The 24,042-nt window shown below is 38.3% G+C and overlaps 1 protein-coding gene across 1 annotated transcript in view; it reads left to right on the top strand.

Moving 5' to 3' along the window:
• nr5a2 (nuclear receptor subfamily 5, group A, member 2) overlaps window positions 1–24,042 on the top strand; it is a 65,494-nt gene that overhangs the window by 24,183 nt on the left and 17,269 nt on the right. Inside the window, exons 5-6 of the mRNA XM_028443869.1 lie at window positions 11,524–11,643; window positions 14,944–15,091. Of these exons, the coding sequence (XP_028299670.1) occupies window positions 11,524–11,643; window positions 14,944–15,091 (268 nt within the window). The remainder of the gene's footprint in view (window positions 1–11,523; window positions 11,644–14,943; window positions 15,092–24,042) is intronic.

Genomic DNA, 24,042 nt, shown 5'->3' with positions numbered 1-24,042 from the left:
CCTCTCAGGGGAAATGCACTCTGTTATAATCTGTGGCACACTGGGTGACTGGGAAGAACTGACAGTGGCAAAATGCTGCCAAATAAGTGGTAAATATACGGAGAGAGGTGTTGGCATTTAGCTTCTAAATAGCCTGAAGCGATAGAGTTTCCTGGAGGTCAAAGGGGCCGAGGTGTGGCCGCTGCTACCTTATGTTGACCCTCGACCTGGAAACTAAATTCACCACACCAATGCAAACAAGTCATAATTTATCATTGTGCACTGAATTTAAAGCCTTGTGAAGGGAACATTTTTATTTGTGTAATTATAGCAGTAGTCAATGTTATTGCACTCACATAATTGAAATTCAAATATTACGTTTACACATTTATTGATAGAGCGCTTTTCATGTGTATACAATACAATTCAAAGTGCTTTACATCATGAAAACCTTACATACAACAAAAAAAATACCCCACACAAACAATCCACATATAACCCCAAAGGCATCACACAAACCCACACACACAGACACATAGAATTAAGATGAGGACAATGGCACATGATACCTGTCTGGTACAGAGAATCTTGCAGAGACAGGAGTCCTTCACCAGCACTGAGGGCCCACGAGGTAGCACCACCACGGCCACATTAAAACCTGTAGCCCTAATTGGGAATTTTCTAATACTATAGTTCTATATATATTTTAAGAAAATGATCATAGCAATAGAATGTAATACGATGTAAAAAGATCCATGGAAGAATGGATTGGAAAAGTACATTTTATGAAGTTGTTTTAAAATAAAAAAAAACAATAGGAGATCTAGCTTGATCACTACATTTCTCAGATGACTAAAATTTTACACTTAAGTTACATTAAGAAATATTTTATTCGAGGAAAATTAATCTTTTTTTTTCTTTATCAGTTGTTAATAATGGTGGGACGATACATTCAGTTTACAATATGATAGACAATAATAGTGCGCAATGATACATTATTTTTCTAAAAGGTAAAAAGACAAAAACAAAATAGCAGTTGGAAAAATAACCATGATTTTATTTGAATTTAACTTGGGACATACAGTACTTACTCTGTGTATGACCTTAAAATGTCAACTCAATAGTAATATTAAAAAAAAAGAAAAACAAACCATAACAATTTGGTGTCATACCCTCAACGAAAAAACTTGTGATGATTTAATTTTGCCACATCTTGTTGCACGATGTATATCATCCCACCTGTAGTTGTTTATTAATGTCGTGATTTTACATTTGGTTCCAGGCCAGAGAGGCACCAAGTTTCAAACTTAACTGAAGGGTTTTTTTAAACTGCTCTACTAGATTAAGACAAACACTGTTTCCGTTGGATTTGCACATAATTAAAATGATATAAGCACAATATGATAATAGAGCCATAAGGTTTTATTTTGCCATGTTGCGTGGCATCAATTATCTCCCTGTAATCCTGGCTGACTAAAGGCTGTGTTCGTGTCTGCCGCTTTCGTCACCAGGTTGTCAACAGTTGTTCTCCAATGTCTATTTTTGATGCTTATTTACGGCCTGTCTATTCTGAACAGGGAGTGGAGAAGCTTGGAAAGTTGGGGGTGCAGAAGACAATAGGTAAGACAGTAGTCGAGAGTCGACAGCTTGGCGGCTAGTTTTACACTTAAAGAGTTGTGGGGTATTTATATTTGACTGGGAGGGCGGGTGATTGAATTTGCACACTGATGACTGATGTGCACATTTCTTAGGAGTAACACTAGACATTGTGGTTGTGACGACGGGTGAGAAATTTCAATGAGGCCACACGCCAAACAGCAACCAAGCTGAGAAAATGGCTTCAGCCCTTCCGACAAAGTAGGACAAAGACACCTGTTCTACGTCCCCAGTTTAGGCATTTGATTCTTTGCTGGTTTAGGATTTCTTTCTGCTCTTATTACTTTTACACTTGACTGAAGCTTTTTTATGACTCAGTCCATTCCCTCTTCATCACCTCTCAGTCTGGCAGCCTGTTTCTATATTCCTTTCTATAAATGCCTTAACGGCAATACTGGCACGAGTCTTTAATGAATGATTCCATATATAAGAAATAATAAAGGCATAGCACTAATAATAGCTATTGCAGGCTTGCTTACTTTCAGGATTACACCCTCTCAGAAAGGGGTGAAAGGAGGCTTTTCAAGCAAGCTGAAAAATAACCTGCAATAAACCATATTTGCAGGAAGACTTGTTGAGAAAGGATTTGACAACACCATTCAGTCTTTAGATAATGAAGCAGTCATGTTGGACTGGAACCATAAAAGTTGAAGTTTTCATGTGGCCGTTATACCTCCCCCAAATTCTCTTAGGCCAGTGTGTTAAAGGGCAAATATTGCACTGCACTTTGCATCAGAAACTGCAGCACCAGCCCTATTGCAGCACTGATAGAGAGGAACATTTTACCTCATCTAAACATACTTTTGGGAGCTTCACGGATGCATCTGTTCCAACGAATTGCAGTTTTGAAGTTTCATTTTCCTCAATGTGTCACAGTTTATATGTCAGAAAAGCTTTGGAAATGCACAATTAGCTAGTTTATATTTAATTCGCACAACAAGGGATCTGATTTCAGTCATCTATGGAATTCTGACAAATGTGGTCATACATTCACAGATGTTTGCTTCAAAACCCGAAACTCTGACAATATACTCCAAGGGGAAAAAGAACACAAAGATCCCAGGGAGTAAAAGACAACTAATGCATTGGGAATATGTCTGTCTCCCACCCTCTCAGACAAAAAGCATCACTGCGTCAGTCTCTGCATTTTAAAACAGCTTCTGTCTTCTTCCTTATGTTACGCACACAGATCTGTCTGTTTATGCTTGTATGTGCATTTGGAAAGGAAGTAAAAAATGGCTGTTTCTCTGTGTTCTGAATAATACAAGAGGTTAAAGCCTTTTACTGGCTCTGTTCTCTTCCACTTAACACAAAGACCTAGATGATGGACGCTCACGATCACAGAGCTGCACCAAAACTAAATACTATCACATCACTTTAGCTCTCCATAAACCAAGTCTTAAAAAATCATGGGAAATTGGGAATCCACTTTTTAATGGTCGAATAATAAAATAAACCAAGTGTATGTGTGTCAATGCGCTTGAGGAATCTGGAGGGGTTTGCTAAGCTCATAGATCAATACATTTTCTATGATCTGTGCTATGCAGGTACTGATACCGTATGTGGTTCCCTGGGCTGTATGTGTATTAGCAGTCAAATGTTCACGTGAATAATTGATAGGGCTTTTCTGTGTTTTTAATAATTAGTTGATGGCTTCTTGGCTTTAAGGACTCTGTGTGCGCCTGTGTGTGTGTGTGTGTGTGTGTGTGTGTGTGTGTGTGTGTGTGTGTGTGTGTGTGTGTGTGCGTGTGCGTGTGCGTGTGTGTGTGTGTGTGTGTGTGTGTGTGGCTGGTTAGTGGTTATGCGTGATGAGGTGTGAAAGGCATATTTTTCTGCTTCTAGGGCAGTTTTTTTAACCTAGCTGAAATGTCTAGTAATTGGTTAAGAAAAAAAAAACTAATTAAAATTACATTTAATTATTACCGTTTTTCAAATTAACACATCACACACAATAAATATAAAATAACTGTATTCTATACTTCAACTTACTCAAATATAAAATCAATTAAAATAAAATACAGTATAAAAATATCTGACGTGGCACATATTTTACTTGTTACTTTGTGCACTGATGCTGGTTGCTCTGTATTTGTGACGCACTTTAATAAACATGATCAAAAACAAAGTCTAGGAAAAAAAATGCAAAATAGTGCATTAAACAAATCAGATTGCCTTTAAGCTAGACATTACGTTTGGTTGAAAATTAGGCAACATAACTTCTTTTTCTAAATGTCCTCACAACCAATCTATAAAATGTATAGTGAATGGCTTACATTTAATATTTGGATAAATAGATATTCTGTATGTTCCCTGACATGTGTAGTTATTTATATTTTGCATGTTTACAACTCTGCATTCATGGAAAGACATTCATTGAAATTCATTACCGGTTGGATCTGGGGCTATATTGATTCCTCTAGCTTTCATATGCTTATTGCATGAAGTAAAAACAGACGAGGAAAGTTTGGCTGTGCTTAGTTTATCCTCAAATCCCTGCCCTGATATCAGACAGGGAAGAATGCTTTTGTTGCCATCGTTGACCTTGATAAAAACAGCAGGCTGAAAACACTCACAGGCTCACATCAGTGTTTTGCTTTTCTGTCTTCATTCAATGTTGTGCCACTTCTTTCACATGTAGTGTGTGTTTGTGTGTGCGTGCGCTGTGTAAAGCCACCTATTTGATTTTTCTTTTTCTCAGCTAATCCAATCACCTGAGGGTTGGTGGTTTGAATCCCACTCCATCTTAGATATGGTTTTATCCTCAGGCAAGACACTTTATCCACTGGCCCAAAGCAGCTGTGGCTACAGGTGTAGTGAAGCAATAGTTTTGTCTAGCATTTTAGGAAACACTCCAAGCTATAAATAATGTCGGACTTATCACTGTGTCTGAATTTTGGAAAGTGGTCGACATGACAGAAAACGGAATCATATAAAGGCGAATACCACAACTTGTCGACATGTGAAAAGAAACCATGATGAAGGGAGGGGCAACAGCCAATCAAATGAGGAGTGTGTGGAGAATTCTCAGGGTCAAAGGTCATCCCTCAGAGTCTGTTAATGTGGTCACCGTGGGAACGAATCAATCTCAGTGCCTGGGCAATATCGATCAGATGCAGGCTGCGCACACACGTGGGAAACACACAAAGAATTCTCTTTGACAAACACACACACACACACACACACATTCATTCACTGTTACAAAGGCTTCTCTGCTTTCAGTCTAGTGGACCTGTGATAAACTTTTTTTTGTTCAGCAGCCAAATACGGAGCAGTTTGATCTGAAGTATGCCGCAGATTTAGGTGGGGAAAAACCAGCAATTTCGACATTATTTTGCCTTTTCGTTTGCACTTCCACCAACAATATCCAACAATACTGACAGACAGATATCAGTGTCGGCCTGGATCTTCACTTCAAAATTCCTTGATTTTGTGACCATTTTTTGTGTAACGTCGAGGATTTTTTTTAGATTGTGAGAAATTGCAGGAATACAGAAAATATTGAGTTTTTCATCAATTTACAGTAAGAAATGGCTGCTGTCATGTGATATAGTCATGGAAAAATAGCGATCCCCTGCAAATATTGGGTAGTTTTATTGAATTTGTCAATTTGAAGGGACTAGGATATCTTCAATTGATATATTTTGCAATTCACACAATGATTCATGTTTGCGCAGACATTTTTACTTTTTCCTGTGGGTCACATTGGATGCTGCAAAGGGCCAGATTTGGCCCCTGGGACTTGTGTTTGACACATGGTCTGACGTAATTGAAAGAGACAAAATGAAAACAAAAATTGTTCGGAATAGAGCCCAGATGAGGAACATCACGGTTTCCACCACAAATTGGGATTGTTGGTTTTTCCACAAATTTATTAAACCATGACTTTGTTTTCTCTGACATTTGCAGACAGCAGAACTTTTGAAAAAAGTTTTACTTTTTACCAAAGTAAGACCCTGCATACATTGTGAACAAAACTAGTACGTTGGTCAACTATCAATGATATAATAAACCGAAAGAATGTCACATGTGATATTTTCTGAGCTCACAGATCTTTTTTGGCATCTCGATGGCTGCCTGTTAAGGGACATAATAGCAGTCTAGGATTTCCGTGTGCTCAGTCAGAGATAAACCCACAGGCATTCTCTCCCACCTGATATGTTGGATTAAGGACACGTGCGACCAACAACAGGTGCAGACGACATGTCGATTAGCATCAGTGTCACACAAAACAGGCCCATAACTTGATAAATAACAGTAATTGAACTCATATGGTAGTTATACTGAGGGGTATTTAGTTGAAATGGTCATGACTACAAACCAAGTATCAGCTGAAGATACGATTGCAAAAAGTGATTTATTGTTGCAATACCTTAGGGAAGGAATAGGGATGGAAATAACTTTTATATGCCATCTAAAGCAGTGGTAAATTGTTAATGTAATCAGTCAGTGTGCAATTCACACCAAACTGTTAAACCAGACGAAATATTCTGTTTATGAATGAAATGTAAATGTTTTTGCCTCTGGCCCATTAGGGAAAAATTATTTCTGACTCATCTCTGATAAACTTAACACTGATTAACCTGACTGATAGACCAGTGTATATATATATATCAGTGACGTGCCGTGACCACTAGGGTTGGGTAGGCACATTGCAAATTGAGACCACCAATGACAATATCATATGTTTCTGCTGGCAAGTGTTAATTCAATTCAAATCAACTTTATTTGTATAAAGCAATTTCCAACAAAGTCATCTCAATGCGCTTAAACTTAAACATAAACAAACATAATCAATCAAGAGTAAAATGGATATCATTATCTCCAAACAAACTCACTGAGACTATACACATTAGTTCATCCTGTGAATGGTATATAATTCTATCCACTGAGGGGTGGATTCACTAAGATCTGAAATAAAGGGTGATTATTCAGTTGTCTTCAGTTCCCTAAATTCTTCAGTGACAGAGTTTCCTCACCTGCTGCGTGTAATTCACGAAGATTGCAGCAATGATTAGTACACGTGCAGAACTGGTGCAGACCGTCCTTATTTAAATGAGCGTTTTGTATGTGTTGTGTTGAACATGGAGGGTGAACATGAGTGTGTGGAATTGGAGGTGTTAGTAGAGGAAATGAATAAAACAATGGATGAATTACAGCAGATAGATAGATAGATATTCTTTATTCATCCTGCAGAGGAGAAATGTGCGTGAATGTGACTGTGAGTGACGGATGGGTGCATGCGTGCGGCTGATCGAGTGTGTGAGACAGTGACCCGTGGAGGAGAGATGGATGCACGTCCAGCTTTTTTTTCTCTCTCACACACATTGCGCATTGGAAAGTGCAGCGGCGTCACACTCCTGATTCCCTGGGCTTTGAACTCCTTATTAGCACGTGGAGTGACGTTTGCCCACATTTTAATAGCACTAAACCTTTAGTGAATCCACCCCTGAGAGTTTTCAATTTGCACGTTTTTATCACTACTATAATTTTTCTCTTCACCTGGCCGCTACATCAGAATAGTAGCAACACATGCTTATTTTCCCAGCACTTATCTGCTGTCTAGGATGGAAGCCCACATGGCTGAAATACTGTGTATGCAGAGAAAAGAAAAGTGCTTGAGGTCGAATTGAAAAGCAAGATGAGTGGATTTTATCAACTCCTGATGAGGTTGGACGTAGTTTTGCACACAGTTTTCTCTTGTTATCAGCTCTTGTAGCTAGAATATCATTTAGTTTTTGTGACTTAGTATTTTTAAATATAGACTATATATATATATGACTATATTTGTGTAAAATGTAAAGTTGACTCACACAGCCAGAGTTACAGCCCTTACCAATGCAGCTAAACTAATCATTGTTCTTTTTTATATACTGTATATCTATATACATTTAATTTTTTTAACTGATTTTAGGATCAGCTATACAGGTATATTTCTTTGTGAAACAGATTCAACACTTTACAACATATTTTTTTTACTTTACTTAGTTATTATCAATTGCTTGTAGAATGACCTTCCTTTCAGCCACCAAATGCATTACATTTTAAACGATTCTGATTCACAAACACCAGCCTGAGCCAAAATGTGTTTCTAGTGATGGAACCCAGAATATACTCCTAAGTTAAAAAGGGTTCAAGCTTTGGTGCATTGTAAAGCTCAACATAATTAAGTGTTCGCAACTATGAGAACAACAGGCGCTGTGCGAGGTGAATTAATGCATTTTCCCAGGTGAATACAGACCATGTTTGACTCAAGGCGAACAGATGCCAAGACAGGACTGCACCAAAGCACGGCTGCTTGAAACGCACAAGCATTGATGTCTACTTCAAATCTCACCTGTTGTACTCTGAGACAGCATTGATTGTCGTCCAGCAGACAGAGATGAGAGATTGAAGCACAGCTATTTTTTATGTACAAGTTGTTTGAGGCAGATAAACTCATGCCCGGCCTGCGTACAGCCCCCACTCCCACCCCACCCGTGAAAGAGAAACATGATTTTCTCCATTCATTAAGGCTCCACAGAAGGAGATTCCATTAATCTGTTCATTAGGCTACATCAAAAATGGAAGTACTTATTAAAATCAGATCCAGCTGTGTACTCTCGTTATAGCCCACCGTAGCATACGAAGCTTAACAATGCTCGTGGCACAAGACCAAAACCCGGACCACAAGAAAGGGGGAACAGATTCTGGTACATTGGCCTGTTTTGACTCAACACACCAGGATAATTGCTCTGCTCTTAGCAGGGGGCTATGAATAAACATTATTGTTGGTGAGTGTCTGAACGTTCATTTCTAACTAATTTACATTTGCCCTAAAATGAATTGAATATTTGCTCTTAATCACTGTTTTATATTCTCTATTTACTCTTTTCTCATTCAAAGCCTGGTAGCTCCATTCCATTTCTCAAGTGGTCCTTGTTCATTTTCCTCCCTCTCTCTCTGGAAAATCCCATTAATCCCTGCTAGTGGTTTAAAACAAAAGCTATGGGGTAAGCGATTGATTCAGGCATTGATCTTACTTGCCTGAACAATCATAAAGGTGTTAAATTGGTTTCTTGGAGGATATGTATTTTTATTGCTCGCTAGCTGGCTGCTGTTAGTAGCATTTCCTGATTGAAAAATTTCAAGAAAAAAAAGGATTATTTTAAAAGTATGAAATAATTCATACCTCAAAACTTAACTGTAAAATTTTCATTTGGCACCAGTTTAAACATCAGTTTAAATAACAGTATTTCCAGTGGAAGCCACTTTAGTGATTTGGGACCCATTTAAATGTTATAAAAAATTATACCAAATAAACTACATCTGGTACAGATGAGGGAACAGCTTTCTTGCTCATTATTTTTAATCTTAAACATTCAAACCATAATCCAATTCTTGGTTTCAGGTCATGGCTGTATAGCTGTTGTGAATATTAAATGTAAAGTTCCTTATGAATAGCCTTGATAGGGGTCAATATAATATCAATGATGAAAGTTGTGAAAGAAAAAAATCAAGGTGGCATTTTTCTCACCACGCAAGTGACCATGTTGACTAATAGTTGAAATGAGGCAATGAATTGATAACACTCAAGGAAGCACAATATACCAAACGTAGTTGTCATGTTATGAGGTTCACATTTTCTTTGCAACCATGCAGCAGATTCTATAAGATCAAACTTCATCACGCTGTAGTTGTGACAGAGAAAAGTAACAGCTTGTCAAGGAAACAGCTCGTGTCACTGGTACTTAAAAGGTCAGCGAACTGAACCACAACTCCTAGTCTGCCGTCGTGCCTGTCACAAATTTGGCTCTTCCAGGCGGGTGTCCCCGGCCTTAGTCTCAGCTTCCATCACTCGTCATCGTTCTTTCAGAGCTACTCCTCTTTGATGACCCGGTCCTGTGTCAGAGAAGAGCTTCCAGGCAGGCAGAGCGAGGACAGGCCTTTGATGAGGACCCCGGTACTTGCCAGCACCATTGACAAGCAGCGCGGTCCTTTGAAGACTCTGGTGCTTACATGTGCCAGTTTGTCCACGCACACACTCACGCACTTTCAGCTTCCTTAGATTGAGAAATGAACAGAAGAAGCAGCACTGTGGAGCAATCGGCACCCCTTTAACTTCTCTGCTAGTGCTGTGATGTCTTTTAATGAAGGCATTTGAATTTTCTTCATCTGCTGTTTGAGCAACCCTCAAAAAATTTGACAAGTAGGACAGAAGAGAGAATTTGAATCCCAGCTATTTAAATGTATTAGTTTAAACTAAAGAGCATGAGATCGGAGACTCATCTTTTGTTATGTTTTTTAGAGATAGATTGATGGATTTTGCAAATTTGGTCCTGTTACATGATATTCATCGATATCTTTAGAAACTTTATTCATATTATAATATCACGTTGACATTACTTTAACTAAAGTCTTACTTTTGTCTTGCAGTTCCAGAAATCAAACATGGCACACCTCATTTACCTTATTCCCAGAGACTCTCACCAAGGGAATCACTTATTGACTCAGCAGTCTGAAAAAGTATCACTGAACAAAAGTCAGACCTCGGTCATTGTAAAATACAGTGTCTTGTCCTAAAAGTCATCAAAGCTTCAACTCTTACCACAGATGTTGACATCAAATGCATTTCAGGGTCATTTACTGTGATAGCAGTAAAATTTCCAGACCTTTTTTTTTGAGGTTTTGTTGTGTTGCACCTGCTTGTGTAATTAGGTTGTACCATCGATTCACATTCTTCATTCTGGACGTTTAGGTTCACCATCAAAGGTAGTTCTCACACAGTCGGAGCAATACTTAAAATCAAACCCAGCAAGCTCAAAAAAGACACGCATACCAAAGATGCACAAAGAGCACAATGTTTAGAGATTATAAGAAATGACTTGTTCGTCAGACATTTTCCTCATTCCTTTACCGTCAATGTGGCCTTTATTTTGTCTATGTCTGGTGTTGTGAATGATTAACAAGGTGAAGCATGGGAAGCAGCTAACTGGTACAATGTCGCGGGTTGTTTTAGTTCACAAGCTTGCCCCCTTCACTCGCGTCCGTTTCCCAAGTTCACCTGGCAGCTTCCTGGGAGCCAGCGAGTGGTATTTGAGAAGAAAAGAAAAAAAAAAACTACTGAATCAATACTGCTGGCTGAATCACTCACCAATGGTGGCAATGGCCAAACAGATAAACCTGGCAACATTGTTAAATCAGACACGTAGTAAAGTGCTTAACAGAGGGTGGTTCACATGAGAAAGCTTTAGAAGTGTTCAGGGGACTTTAGAGATCTATGTAAGAGGGGAAAAAACAATGCCCAAGGTACAGAGCTTATCAATAGTCATTGACCTGTGAGCGAGCTTGGCCGGCAAACTGCAGCCTGGGATATTAACCCAGGCAATATATTATTTCAGTCTGAATTGTTCAAAACAATATGGTGTTTTAAGTGTTCAGTTATAGTATAACACAGGAGGAAGAAAACACCTTAGGCATTGGAGTTAACCTTTCCTGTTCCATGTTAGCTAACATAACTGGTGGGCTTTTCTTTTAAACGCAAAATATATTTCAAAAGGCTTATTTGTGCAATGCACTATCCAGGACAAAGCAAGTAAACCCCTCCCCTCAAAAAACAGACTTCCTTCCAGTTTACAGGACTTTATTTTCAAAGCCTTTGGTACTTGGTCACACGACTCGATATGTTATCAGTCAGACCTCCATCTGCATAAACTTCCACCAAGACAAAAGGCCACAGCATGCAATAAAGTGAACACTGAAAGACATCCAATCTGCAGTGATGACAGTTATGTTGCTATGGGTATTAATTTTTCAGTCACACCAGCAGAGGCTGTTGTTACAGCTGTACAGGACAGGAAAGACAAACAGCTGACTGGACACGTTTTTTTCTGTTTTTTTTTTACGAACCAGGTGGATGACCAGATGAAGCTTCTACAGAACTGCTGGAGTGAACTCCTCATTCTCGACCACATATTCCGACAGGTGGTGCACGCAAAGGAAGGCTCCATCCTATTGGTCACCGGACAGCAGGTGAGTTAGAGGTTCACCTCAGTCTAAAAACACCCTTGAACTCTCCAGATTTTGTAACTATTGGCACAAAACATGCAAATTAAAACTACTTGCTGTGTCTGGATTTTGATTTCAGGTTATTTCTTTTCTGGTTAGATGAGGGTTTGGTTCAGGCTTTGGAAGTCAAACTGGAACTCAAGTGAAATGGCTGTCCACACACCTGAAAGCTTCTGTTTATTTTCATTTTGTTTTTTTGTATGATAGTTTTAATCTGACTGTCCAATGTGCACTAACAGCGGAAGATATCATGTTCCATTAATTTTGGTTCCTTCCAAACTAATTTATCAAATACATTCAAATATACATGTGGAAAGCCAGCTAATGAACCAATTAGCAAAAATATTTAATCTGATTTTACTGGTTTCTTTATGGAAGTGAGTCTGAGTCTGAGAAGATCACAAAATCATTATAGGGTTATAGGCTATTGACATATTTATATCCACATGTTTTTATTAAATGAAATACACAAAAAGACTACTAACAGTAAGATTACAGGATTTATCATTTAAATGTCACTGAGCAATCGGATGCTACTAATGTTAGCGTAAGGACTGTTTATGACAGACGAGACAATAAACAGCTTGTAGTAATTTTTTTTCCTAAAAGGTTTAAAGCAGGGCTGGTACTTTAACGCATTTATTGCGATTAATTAATTACAGAAAACTATTTATTTCATGCAATGGATATTCTAACTATTTTTGCACAGTTTCCACTTCTCTGGAATGTACTGTACTAAGTGCTGTTTTTTATTTTGATACACTAAAACTAATTTGTTTTAGAAACTTCACCAAAACATCTGGAAAACCATGAATATAGCTTACTTAAATTTAAGTTTGTGCTTTACAAACAATGCAATCATAATATTCTTTATTCACATTGCACAATTTTGTTGTTTAATTTAAACTAAAAAACGTTGTGTCAAATATTGTTAGGCGATGGATGTAGATTAATCAAGATGAATTAATTAGTCTAATTAATTCTTTTTTTTTTTTAATTGAGTTCCACCTCTAGTTTAAATGTTTTACATTTTAAATTTGTACTCTATTGTGACAGTAGTAGTAATCAATGTTTAGAAATAGCAACATGTGAGTGATAGTAATAGAGAGAAGGAGGGGCTAATAGTCAGGGGAGGAGCAGGATCAGGGTTTATTTCATTTGCATACTTTAAATAATGACCAACTGGTGTTGGCGTGCACGTGTGTGTGTGTGCGTGTGTGTGTGTGTGTGTGTGTGTGTGTGTGTGTGTGTGTGTGTGTGTGTGTGTGTGTGTGTGTGTGTGTGTGTGTGTGTGCGTGCGTGCGTGCGTGCGTGCGTGCGTGCGTGCGAGAGAGAGAGAGAAAGCCTCTGAAACACTTCATTATCTCCTATTATTCTCTGCGTGGCCAGGGGTGACAGCCCAGTGATATCATCACACATATTCAGACCACAGTAGCCACATTACCCAAAGCAAATGTTGCTCTGATACTGGCACATAAAACTGTAATGATTAAGTAAATGAACGACAGTGAGCTGCATTGCCAAAAGCTAGAAACTTTATAACACAGGGTTGATCCATAAAAGCTTTTAGCACAACGTCCGTTCAGTAGACCAATAAAAACATGAATAAGTTTAATCACAAATTAAGATCTGTAGTCTTTTTAGACTTTAGAGTGAAATTTGAATGTAGGGCACAATGACAAATTCCTTGAAATTGGTTTATTTATTAAAAATGTGCAACGCTTCTGCTTTTTTTTTTTTTTCATTTAGACTGATTTTGTAATGTGCTTTTTCTCCAACTGACATGTGACAAATCAAATAAGTTTGCATGTCATTTGCCCTTTGTGTTGCTCTTTTGTTGCCTTTATGTTAGAACATTCCAGCAGCCGAGAGAAATGACCATGACTGCTAGTTTTTTAGATTGTCAGAGGATCAAACACACAGTGTGACTTAGGCAAATGTGTGCAAACATGAAATGACAACGTTTGGACTGATTCGTTGAATTATTAAGTAAGCCCTCACGGCGTGCTGAGCAGTTTCAGTATAATTCCTGGTATTTTGATAGCACGTCTCTCCTGGTGAGCAGAACATTTAAATGACAAAGGGCAAAAAACGGACCATCTTTGAGCAGTAACGCCGGCTGTGCTTTCACATGACGTACACTTTCTGTGAGCTATCCACGTCAGAGCCATCACATTAATCCCATCGTCCATATTTAACTTTAAAACTCAGCTAAGATCATTTATCTTATTTTTAATGGGGGGTGATTTGAAGGTTTATTCATATATTTACCCTCTATGTCTCTGTAGAAGAGTGAATAAAGTTGTATTGATTGATTGTTTGATTGATATGCATGTCATCATCCTTCTACTACGAAGCCATGCTGTAGTGACATTATTGCATTTTTTTCCTTTAGTTTTTACTTAAGGCCAGGAGGCAATAACCTAAGGCATCACCATCAACAGTCCAATCCTTCAGTGAACTTATTTCATGCACAGTTGATTTTATGTAAATTGATTGACACCTTGGAAGGGAGGCAGTGTCTGCTTTTCAAAGAGCCATAACTCTCCCAAGTCTCACGGTAAGAGAAGGGAAAGAGGCCGAGACAAAGGAGAGGCTGAAAACTGGAGGATGCTGAAGTGGCAACAGAAGGGGCAAAAAATAAGAACGCACGTCATCCAAACTTTAGATTTTTGATCCACATTTATTTTGCTCTGTCACTCCGGTTTAAAAAATTTATAAACGAAGCTTTCCTTTTGAACTTTTAACACAATAAATAAATTCCAACCAAACAGCTGCTTTTAATTGCAAATGTGAGCTCGTGGGGACTTCGTTTCTTCCTGGGCTTCAGTAACAGTGCAGGCCAACACATCCCACCATTCCCTGGAAACCTGCGCACAGTCAATTATGGTAATGAATTGTCAATAAATATAAAAATTTAATATGGTCCTGCTTAGTGTGAGTGGCAGCTAAGGGTTTTCATCACAGACAAAGTTGCTGTAGGTGCAGATCTGAGCGTGTAAATGCTAATGTTCATTTCAATGGATGAGGAAAAAGATGAAATAACTATCACAATGCTTAACTGTCACTGTGTCATTCTATACTGTAATGTGCAAAAGTTTTAGGCAGTTGCAAACAAATGGTGGTGTCACAAAAGGTGTTAATAGTGTATTTTAATCAGTTCACCAAAGGAGGTTAAATTCTCTTTGATCCGTTTCAGCACAGTCTGAAAGGAACGGCTGTTGACTTTTGCTTTTTTTTCTGTTATTTTCTTTGTTCCTTTAGGTGGACTTTGCAGTGATTGCTTCTCAGGCAGGAGCAACTCTCAACAATTTATTGAGCCACGCCCAAGATCTGGTAGCCAAGTTACGCTCTTTGCAGCTCGATCAGCGGGAGTTTGTCTGCCTCAAGTTTTTGGTCCTCTTCAGTTTGGGTAAGTCTTTAAAGATCATGGGGTGAGAAGGTGGAAGTGGTTTTGAATTTTGACAGATGCTTGAAAAAGCACATTTCAAATGAGAAATTGTAGTTTGAGCTACGTGTAGATATTCTGTGTTGCATTTTAAAATTCTACACATGTACCTTCAAGAGTGGAGCATTTAAAAGTTTGGGTTTCTTAAAATAACAGCTGGTCTGGAGTATTTTAACACACCTTTTTTTGTTAATGGTAGACCAAAAAATTCATTCTCAGGACTTGATTCAAAAGACTCAAAAAGTCATTTTTTTTGGTTGGACGAATTAAAGCTGCTACCCCTTATACATTTTATTAGATAAAATCATAGTGTATACCTCATAGATCAATGAATCAAAGATATTTGCTTAGGTAAAAGGTAGAAATTGCTGCTTGAAAGTTTGTTTTTATCTTTAGCACACATACATAGTGGGATGTGGAGTTGCGGAGATGGGTGCATAGAAGTTTCTTTATGTTTTACTTCATTCTGATTTCACGGGGAATACCGGGAACAAACTTCCTCCTTGTCTGGGGAAGAAACACATATCACAGTAAGAATTACTTAAAAAGACTTCTGTGCATCTGTTAATGGGTCTCCATATCCCACAATGCAATGCGCAAAAATGTCAAACAAAATTTTTTGCGGTGGAGATAAAAGCAAAACTTTCAAGCAGCAATTTCAACCTTTTTTTAATTTATTTTTTGGAGTAAACGATATGAAATGAAAAAATATATCAAGGGGAGCAGCTTTGAATAATAAAGTTGACGAAAACTTAACTGAGAAGAAAAAAAAAGAAAGAAAGAAAGTGATGTTAGGTGGATGGCAGGTACTTTACTCAAATATTCAGGATGGACAAATAGAAGATTGAAATTGGAGTAGAAGTAGAAGTATGTGGATGTGTTCAGGGGCAAAGATAGTAGTGTCTATGTGTTTGGATGTCTAAAGCAGCTTTCCACTCACTCAGCCGAGGTCAAACTTTACCAGGAGACTGTCATCTCTGACTTCTCTCTAACGAGTCTGCTACAAACGGCCTGTGTGGAGTTTCTCAGGTACAAAAACCCACAAACTTATTTTTTACATCCCCCCAAACCGCATCCAGTGATGTCAGGGTAGTTTTGCTCAGCTGGTGCACCACATTGGCACAGAGAGCAGTGGTGACACATGATGTGTATTTTCCTGATTATTCAGTTCCTACATTCATTTTTGTATAATCCACAAGGGCTGTGCCTTCACTTCCTTACCTCCTCTTGAAAAGAGAGAGGTGCTAATGAGCTCTTAGACAAAAACAGCACACACACATACACACACACACGCACACCAATGAGATCAGGCAGGATTAGCGTTAGCGTTTGCAGTATTTGTGGAAGAAAAAAAGAAAAAAAAACAAGGTATGTCGAGCATTGCAGTGGGGCTTTGGAGTGTGTATGTCTGCTTGCATGCATCCCTGTTTGTGTCAGTTGTTTTATAGGATGGGGATGATGCTGGGGCTCAGAGTCTAAATAATTTGGTAGAAGCATCATCCATAATGAAAGGCCCACCTGAGGGATATGTATCGCCCCCGGCAGTGCCTGTTTTCCGGCGTTGGCCAGGCCTCCTGCGAAACTGACCCAACACAGAGAGCTGGCTGAGGGGATTAGTGTTGGTGCAGGTGGTGCAGATTGGGGTACAGAAAGAAGAGTGTTCAGAGCAATGTGAATCCAGCAGATTATGGGATTAATATCATATACTGTTGAATGGCAATGCACGTAATCTGCTGTGTGAATCCTGAAATGTACACCAGTTTCCCCCTGACAGAGGTTTATAGTAGCCCTAGTGGTGGGAGCTCAGCAGCATCTGTGTAAATCTTTTGGACAGAAGCTGGCACAGGATAGCAAACAGGATTCAGAATTCAAAAGGCCCCGGAATCACCTACATAAATAATTCAATTTCTAATTATTAGCAAGTCTTCAATCGTTATAAGTGATATTTATTTAAGTTTGCAGCAACAACTTAAGTTTATAAAGTAGATGTCACACATTCCAAACTGACCCTCAGTAGAATACGTGGTAATGCTTTCTTTGAAGTTTTATACATAAGGCCCACATTACGCTGTAATTATCTGTCGTTAGCATGAATAAGGTGTCAAAAAGTCTGTCAATAAGTGTCATTTGCTAAATTATGACACCTTTGTAGCTATGTTGGCATTTTTTGGGTTAGGTGGAGGGTACTAGTGGAGTTAGGTAAGGTTAGGGTGAGGCTAACGAACAACTCTTAATGACAGCCTTCATGACACCTTATTCATTCAAGCGTTACCGAATACGTTATACTTTGGTAAAACTTACTAAGTTGTTGTGTCTATCATGTAATATAAGAATATACTAAAGAAGCACAGCAGAAAGTAACAAGTTGTAATTGTTTAAATGGAATTTGTGGCATAACAATAATCCCTTTCTACCAGTAAATATGTATCACTGAGTGTATTACTGTCACCTCTGTGATTTTCCAGGTGAGTCATGGAGTCTATGATGCACTTTGTGTTTCTCGGACTCTTAAGTTTTCCTGATCATCCTTGGTGTGACTCAGTCCATATACAACCCTGCACACTTTCCTTTCTGTGGTGAAATAATCCTCCCTCATGGCAGAGCTTTTAGTTAAGCCAGTGTTCGATAAGGACAGGGATAGAGATGTCACTAGACCAAAGAAGACGCATGTCATGATCTGTGCCATTGTTTGTGTTTGGATTTCGACAGCTTTTTTTTTTTTATCTTTCTCTTCCTATTTAGGTTTATTGCTTTATTTCATCTCCCTCTATCACAATCCCTGTCCCCTGTCACACTTTTCTTGTCTTTACTGAAGGCTTTTGCCCTCAGTGAAAGAGAAGATCATCACTCTAAGGCATTGATCTCTTAAGTGTCTCTGGGACTGTGAGCAATGACTGTATTTCTTGGACATTGAGGAAAGGAAAGGATGCTCACTCCATTGCAGGAGGAGACTTTAAGGTTTGCTGGGGGTCAGAGTTCAGTAAAGGATCACTGCTCGTCGTTCAATGTCAGGACGCTGTTAATGGGTGTTTGATTTCCTTTAAAAGGTTAGAGCACTGATAAGTTGTACTGGTGATTGAACTTCACCAAAGGTAAAACAGCATTTTGCACACAGGCAAGAAGAATTAAAGGTGTTTTCATACCAGTTTACTCTCCAGAAGAACTGGAACTTGTCTAAATCTTGTTTCAAATACTTGTGCTTTTTGCCACATGTTCCAAATATATTATAGAACATAGGTTCCCAAAGTGGGGTACGTGTACGCTAATTGTCATAGGAGGTACATGAATAAAAATTAAAAAAACAGCATGACAACATTAGAAACTAGAATATAAATTGACCAGCAGTCAGAAGCCTCCATGCATTGCCACAAATTACACATGCAGAGCCCCCCAAAAAGCACAAACATTAAATTCAGCCAAGTATTGCAGTGTTCTGTGCATCCTCTCAGCCTCACCCTTCTCATTAAAGTTGTAGCGAGTTCTATTTCAGTTTCAGGGTGGTGAATATGTTGTTTTACTGCTATGTGTTCAATCAACAAATGTTTGGTAGATTTTTTTTCCAGAAAAAGAGATTTGTTTCTCACTGAAAATACTAGTAGGCTAATTAATTAAATAAAGCAAACAAGTGGTAATTCTAAAAAGGTCTTTTCTGTTTTAGTTTTTTTAAATTATTATACATTATTCCTCAAAAGGAAAGGTAAAATTCAGGGAAAAATTCCACTGTAGGGATACATTGTATATGTGTTTTTTAAGTGTGCAGGAGAAGGGGGTACATGGTTTCAGAGTAAATGTCTGAAGGGATATGGGACTGTGAAACGTTTGGGAACCACTGTAATATAAAATAATCAAGATTTGTCTTATTTTAGAAAAACTCACGTGGATGTATTTTCTTGTCTCACATGTTTATTGTAAATGGGGAAAGCAGATATAGTGACAGAGGTCAGGGAGTGTTCAGCCAGCCAACAGTAAACCCTGCTGAGTTGGTCAGAACCTATTAGGTGTAATTGGTTAAAATGGGTGCTGCCAGTCCTCGTCAGCTGAGAGCAGAGCCAGATCACCTGCCAGGCCAGCTCGGAGTGATAATGGTCCCTGTGGACGGAGCACATTTGTGGATCTAGCTTGAAATAAGGTCCTTGGAATAAAGCCGTTAAATGGCACAAAGCTAGTGGATAGCAGTGTGGACCATGTAGATATGTGCTACTTTGAGTAAAGTTTTTGGAAGAAAAACTCTTGATATCATATTTCTCTCTTCAGTGGTGTGCCTAATTTCCAACATGTGTTGTTAGAAATACTTTGAAGTGAGTTTACATCCAAGCTTCACAATCCTGTGGAGCAGTAGTTCACAACCTTTGTGTGTCTTGTGAACCCCCTGAGCCTTATTGTTCAGGAAAGCCCACGAGAAACCAATCATTTAAAAAAAATTAACTTGATATGTCAGCAGGCTCCCCTCTACTCTCTCTTGTGTTTCGGGGAACAGTAACTGCCACATTTGTTTCTGATATATTGACTATTTTGGCATTTTTGCCATGTAGAAATAAATTGATAAATATTCCCACATATGCCCTTCAATAGGTTGCATGCACAACATTTGTCAATTGATTTAAATATTTTTGGCCGATTTGGTTTAATAAACCATTAGAAATCACAATGTGATGCTAACTGTCGTGGTTTTATTAGTAAACCTTTTGCACACACAAACCAGGAAACAAGCATTAGATTTTTCAAAAAGTTTGTACCGTTTAGACTGTGCTATAGTATAATGTGTGATCCTGACTCAGCACTACGATAGCTGTCGTCCAAGTGATTAGTCAGTGTGTGAGGTTGAAGTTAGAGACACCTTCCCATTCGTAGCTTTCTCCTTCGATTCACCGCCATCTTGGCTCTATCTCCACTTCCTTTTCCACATCAATCTTTGCACACCTTCATGAATCACAAGTCCAGGCCACGTCTACATTTAAGCTCTTTCATTCCTTTTGCCTAAAAATCTTCCATAAATCTACTGTTGAAAATATGTTTATTACATGATTTTACAATTTTCATTAAGTTTTTTTTTTTTTTTAGTAACTTCTTAAATAAAGCCATATGCATATGTAACACACATCTGTTTTTCCATCCCCATACTGCTGCTTTAACCCACCGACTTACTGAGTTTTCACATTTTACACTCCATCAGCTTCCCCTTCACTCTCACCCGGGGTTTCCACTGGATACGTCTCCGCTGCGCCACGGCACCGATCCGGTTTTTCACCGCTGTCCGCCATCCGGTAATCCACACCGGTTGCATTTTGAGTGCGCTCCGGTTGAACGACTGTAACGTCTCGAGACAGAGCAGTTCTCACGATATTTATATAATTGCGTTAGAACGCAGATAAATGTATGTGTTATAAACGCCACAATAAACAGATAAATAGGTCGGTGTTCCTAATGAAGGAGAACAAGAAGGGTGGACTCTCTGGATTTGTCATAGACACATTTTTTTAGCAACAGCCAACAGAGAAGAGATAAAACTGCACCAGTAAAACATGAACTAAATCAAAGTTGCTGCAGTTTACAGTGTAGTTACAGTATGAGAGGAATCAATATAGTGGATGACAATTTGTTTTTACACATTATGACGTTTTGGTGATGTATTTACTTGAAATATAGTCTGAAGTGTTTTATTTTGAAAAGTAACCCAGTATTTTATTGCGGAGTACGTGCTTAATTTCCTGTTTAGCTTCATTTGCTCTGTGCTGATTGATGCGTCGTGCTCCGGTGTCCGTGAGTAAAAGAAGCCCTGCGTATATCTGGCGGAGGGCACCGGACTACCGCATCTGGGAAGGAGCAGACACGCACCGCAGCGGATCAGGTGGAAATTAACACATAGACCAAAGTGGAAACCTATCAGCTCCGGTGACGCGGCGGAGCCGCATCCAGTGGAAATTGGGGGTCAGACTAGTAAGCACTAGTGATGCTTTTCTTATTAACAATAATAGAACGCATCACAGTAAAAGTAGAATTTTTCCTGATTTGGGCAACGCAAGGTTAGATGCCAATTTGCTGATGGAAAATTTTGTCAACGTTGATGAAAAAGGAAGGTTTAATTTTCTCTTTGCATTTTTATCTCATGTTTTCTCCACCACACAAAGAGCGAGAGACTAAAAAAAGAAAGAATCCCTCCTTGTAATTCCCAAACAAGTATGTCCTAATTAAGCACCAGCCGAGGCTGCTCAGAATCAATGCCCTGATCCCAGGCCAGTGAGCTGGGGAGCTGGCTAATACATGCTTCCTTACACACACACACACACACACACACACACACACACACACACACACACACACACACACACACACACACACACACACACACACACACACAATAAAGCCTGGCAAATACTCATTTCCTGAAATGAACTAACTCATTTAGTATTCAGTGTGGGATTGATTACATTTTGAGAGGCAGTGACAGTTCAATATTTACACTCATAGAGATTAATGTAGAGGCAAAAAATAATGGAGCGTATAACCTGCACTTAATTAACGTGTAACACTTTACAACACAAGGTGTTTTTTTTTCCTTGTGAGAGCAGGATGCTCTCTGCAGGACCAAGATCCAACAGAAATGAGTCTCATGCGTACCTTTGACCAGATCAATATACAAATAAAGCACAGCGAGTGCGTGTGTGATAGCGAGTTGTGACTCAACATGAGAAGTGACTCATCCATCATTCAACGCTCTCAAAAAATTACCACACAAGTACATATTTGTGTGAATAGAAGCTATATTTAAAGACATGTTTCACTAAGTGCAACTCCTCTTTCTCGACCTTTGTCATTCAGAACTGAAGGAAAACATCAACGTTGAAGAAAATTCTTCTCTTTAAATAAAATAACATTGATAGATAGTTGTTATTGGTAGTTTTGTATGCAACATAAAAACGAAATTACGTTTCACACGTGCCCAACAGTGTAGTGCAATGTTAAATTAATTTAAATAGAGTCGGACTGCTGCGGTATATCTCATTCCCTTACGGCATCAGCTCAAATGTTGAATGAAGGGACGCGAACAGTCTTTCATTGTAAAATAATATATTGTTTACTTAGGGTTCTATCTGTGGATTTATTATTAAATATATAAATTATTGTATGACTTTTGTCACTTAAAGCACATAAATGATAAAGTATTTGTGGTTTACTGCATTTGAGTGTTAGTCCTTTGATGCAGCTGCTGTGTTTAGGGTACGTTCTGTCTCAAAAAAGTTGTCATGGACAAGCACCAAGATAGTAGAGCTCTCAGTGAGCACAAACCTCAACCAAGCGCCAAATATCCTCTTTGCCAGATTTTGGCAGTTTCTGGATCAGTGATAAAAAAAATTACATCCCCATTAATAACGATAAAGTTAAATGTAAACAAATGTATGGACAGCATAATTAATTCCCGAAATATGTAATCCAAATTCGATGCAGATGAAACTCGGTGGGGTAATTTTGAACCAATAACAGTCACTTTTCATAAATATCAATCAGTTACCAACTGAGATATGCATATTTTAAATTTCGCCAATAATGAGAGATAGGGATTTTTTTTTGTTTTTGAAACTGTGGCAGAATCAATATATTGATCCAGATCCCCTCCAAAATGTAATGGAATCTACCATTGCATAATCTATTTTTGTTTTTGTTAAAATCAGTAAGTACTTTTGACCTAATCCTGGTGGTAACAGACAGACAGATAAATAAACACTGGTGAAAATATGGATGAAGCTAAAAGCTCTTGATCGAGTATTTTTCTTGAATAAAGTAAATTTAAAAAAAACTATTTCCAACGCTGTTGCAATACCTTCTTTGATTATTTGATTAACTAGTTTTTCAGTGCCATTGCACAGGAGTTGTTTATATTTTCTAATTATTCATATATAAGACAAGCACAATATGCATTTGTGTGCATTATGCTGTTAATAAGCTAACAGCCCTGAACATACAGTGACAAGGTAGAATGTATTGATAGCCATGCAATGTATTCCTTTGCAGAGAATGTTATAGCTCTTGAAATGTCATCTAATCATGAAGCACTAATAGTGAAGTGAGAGCTTAGCTGTGCAAAACATCCACTGTAAAGATTTTTTTTAAAAAACAATACAAGTACAGCTTTCTTTCACTTAAACTATGTCAAAGATTTGAAGAAAGTTGCCCTTTAACATTTCACATTTGACAACATTTTAACCTTTTAATATTTAAAAAGTAAATAGTTGATTAATATAGTTGTTGATGCCTAGGTTGTGTGCATTTTACATTTTTAATAATATCCAATTGTTTTTGTTTCCAATATATAACTATAAAATAATTGCTTCCAATAACGCTTCCTATGGCCCTCAGATTTATTTTTAACATATTGACTTTAGACAGATGTAATGCTAAGAAAAGTTTGATGTCTGCACAGCCATCCAGCCTGCATGACAAATGTTTGAGTGTGCCACAAATTACACTCACAGTCGCTGGATTGGTGCAATAACAGCAATAATAGAGAAGCACAGTATTGGTGATCGCAAAAGGCCCGACTCTATAAATGTATGTATGAGGTTCATAAAGTGCAATCTATGCTCTGAGTGACAGCATTTATTGCTTTTTCATCACACAGATCTGAAGTTTGGGAAAATGCACTGCAAAGGTGTTGATTAATGATTATTGAACTCTCATCTACCTTCCAAACAAATCTTTTTTTTTCCTTCCATCTTTCAGGCTCCGTTTTGATGCAGGAAACAAACAAACAAAAAAAAAAAGTTGTCCAAACTTCATCTTCGACAGAGCCAAATCAAGCTAATCATGTTTGAGTGTCCCAACTTTAAAACAGTGGAGGCATTCCCTAAAGCAATGAACCTAATTCTTCTGTCTATTTTCTGTCAATTTTAGCAGAAGAAAACTAAAATAGTGAGCAG

This window comes from Gouania willdenowi, chromosome 4 (assembly GCF_900634775.1).
Source record: "Gouania willdenowi chromosome 4, fGouWil2.1, whole genome shotgun sequence".
In the NCBI taxonomy this organism is placed as follows: Eukaryota; Metazoa; Chordata; class Actinopteri; order Blenniiformes; family Gobiesocidae; genus Gouania; species Gouania willdenowi.
Note: the sequence above shows the minus strand (reverse complement) of the source record. Positions and strands in the feature narration are given on the sequence as shown.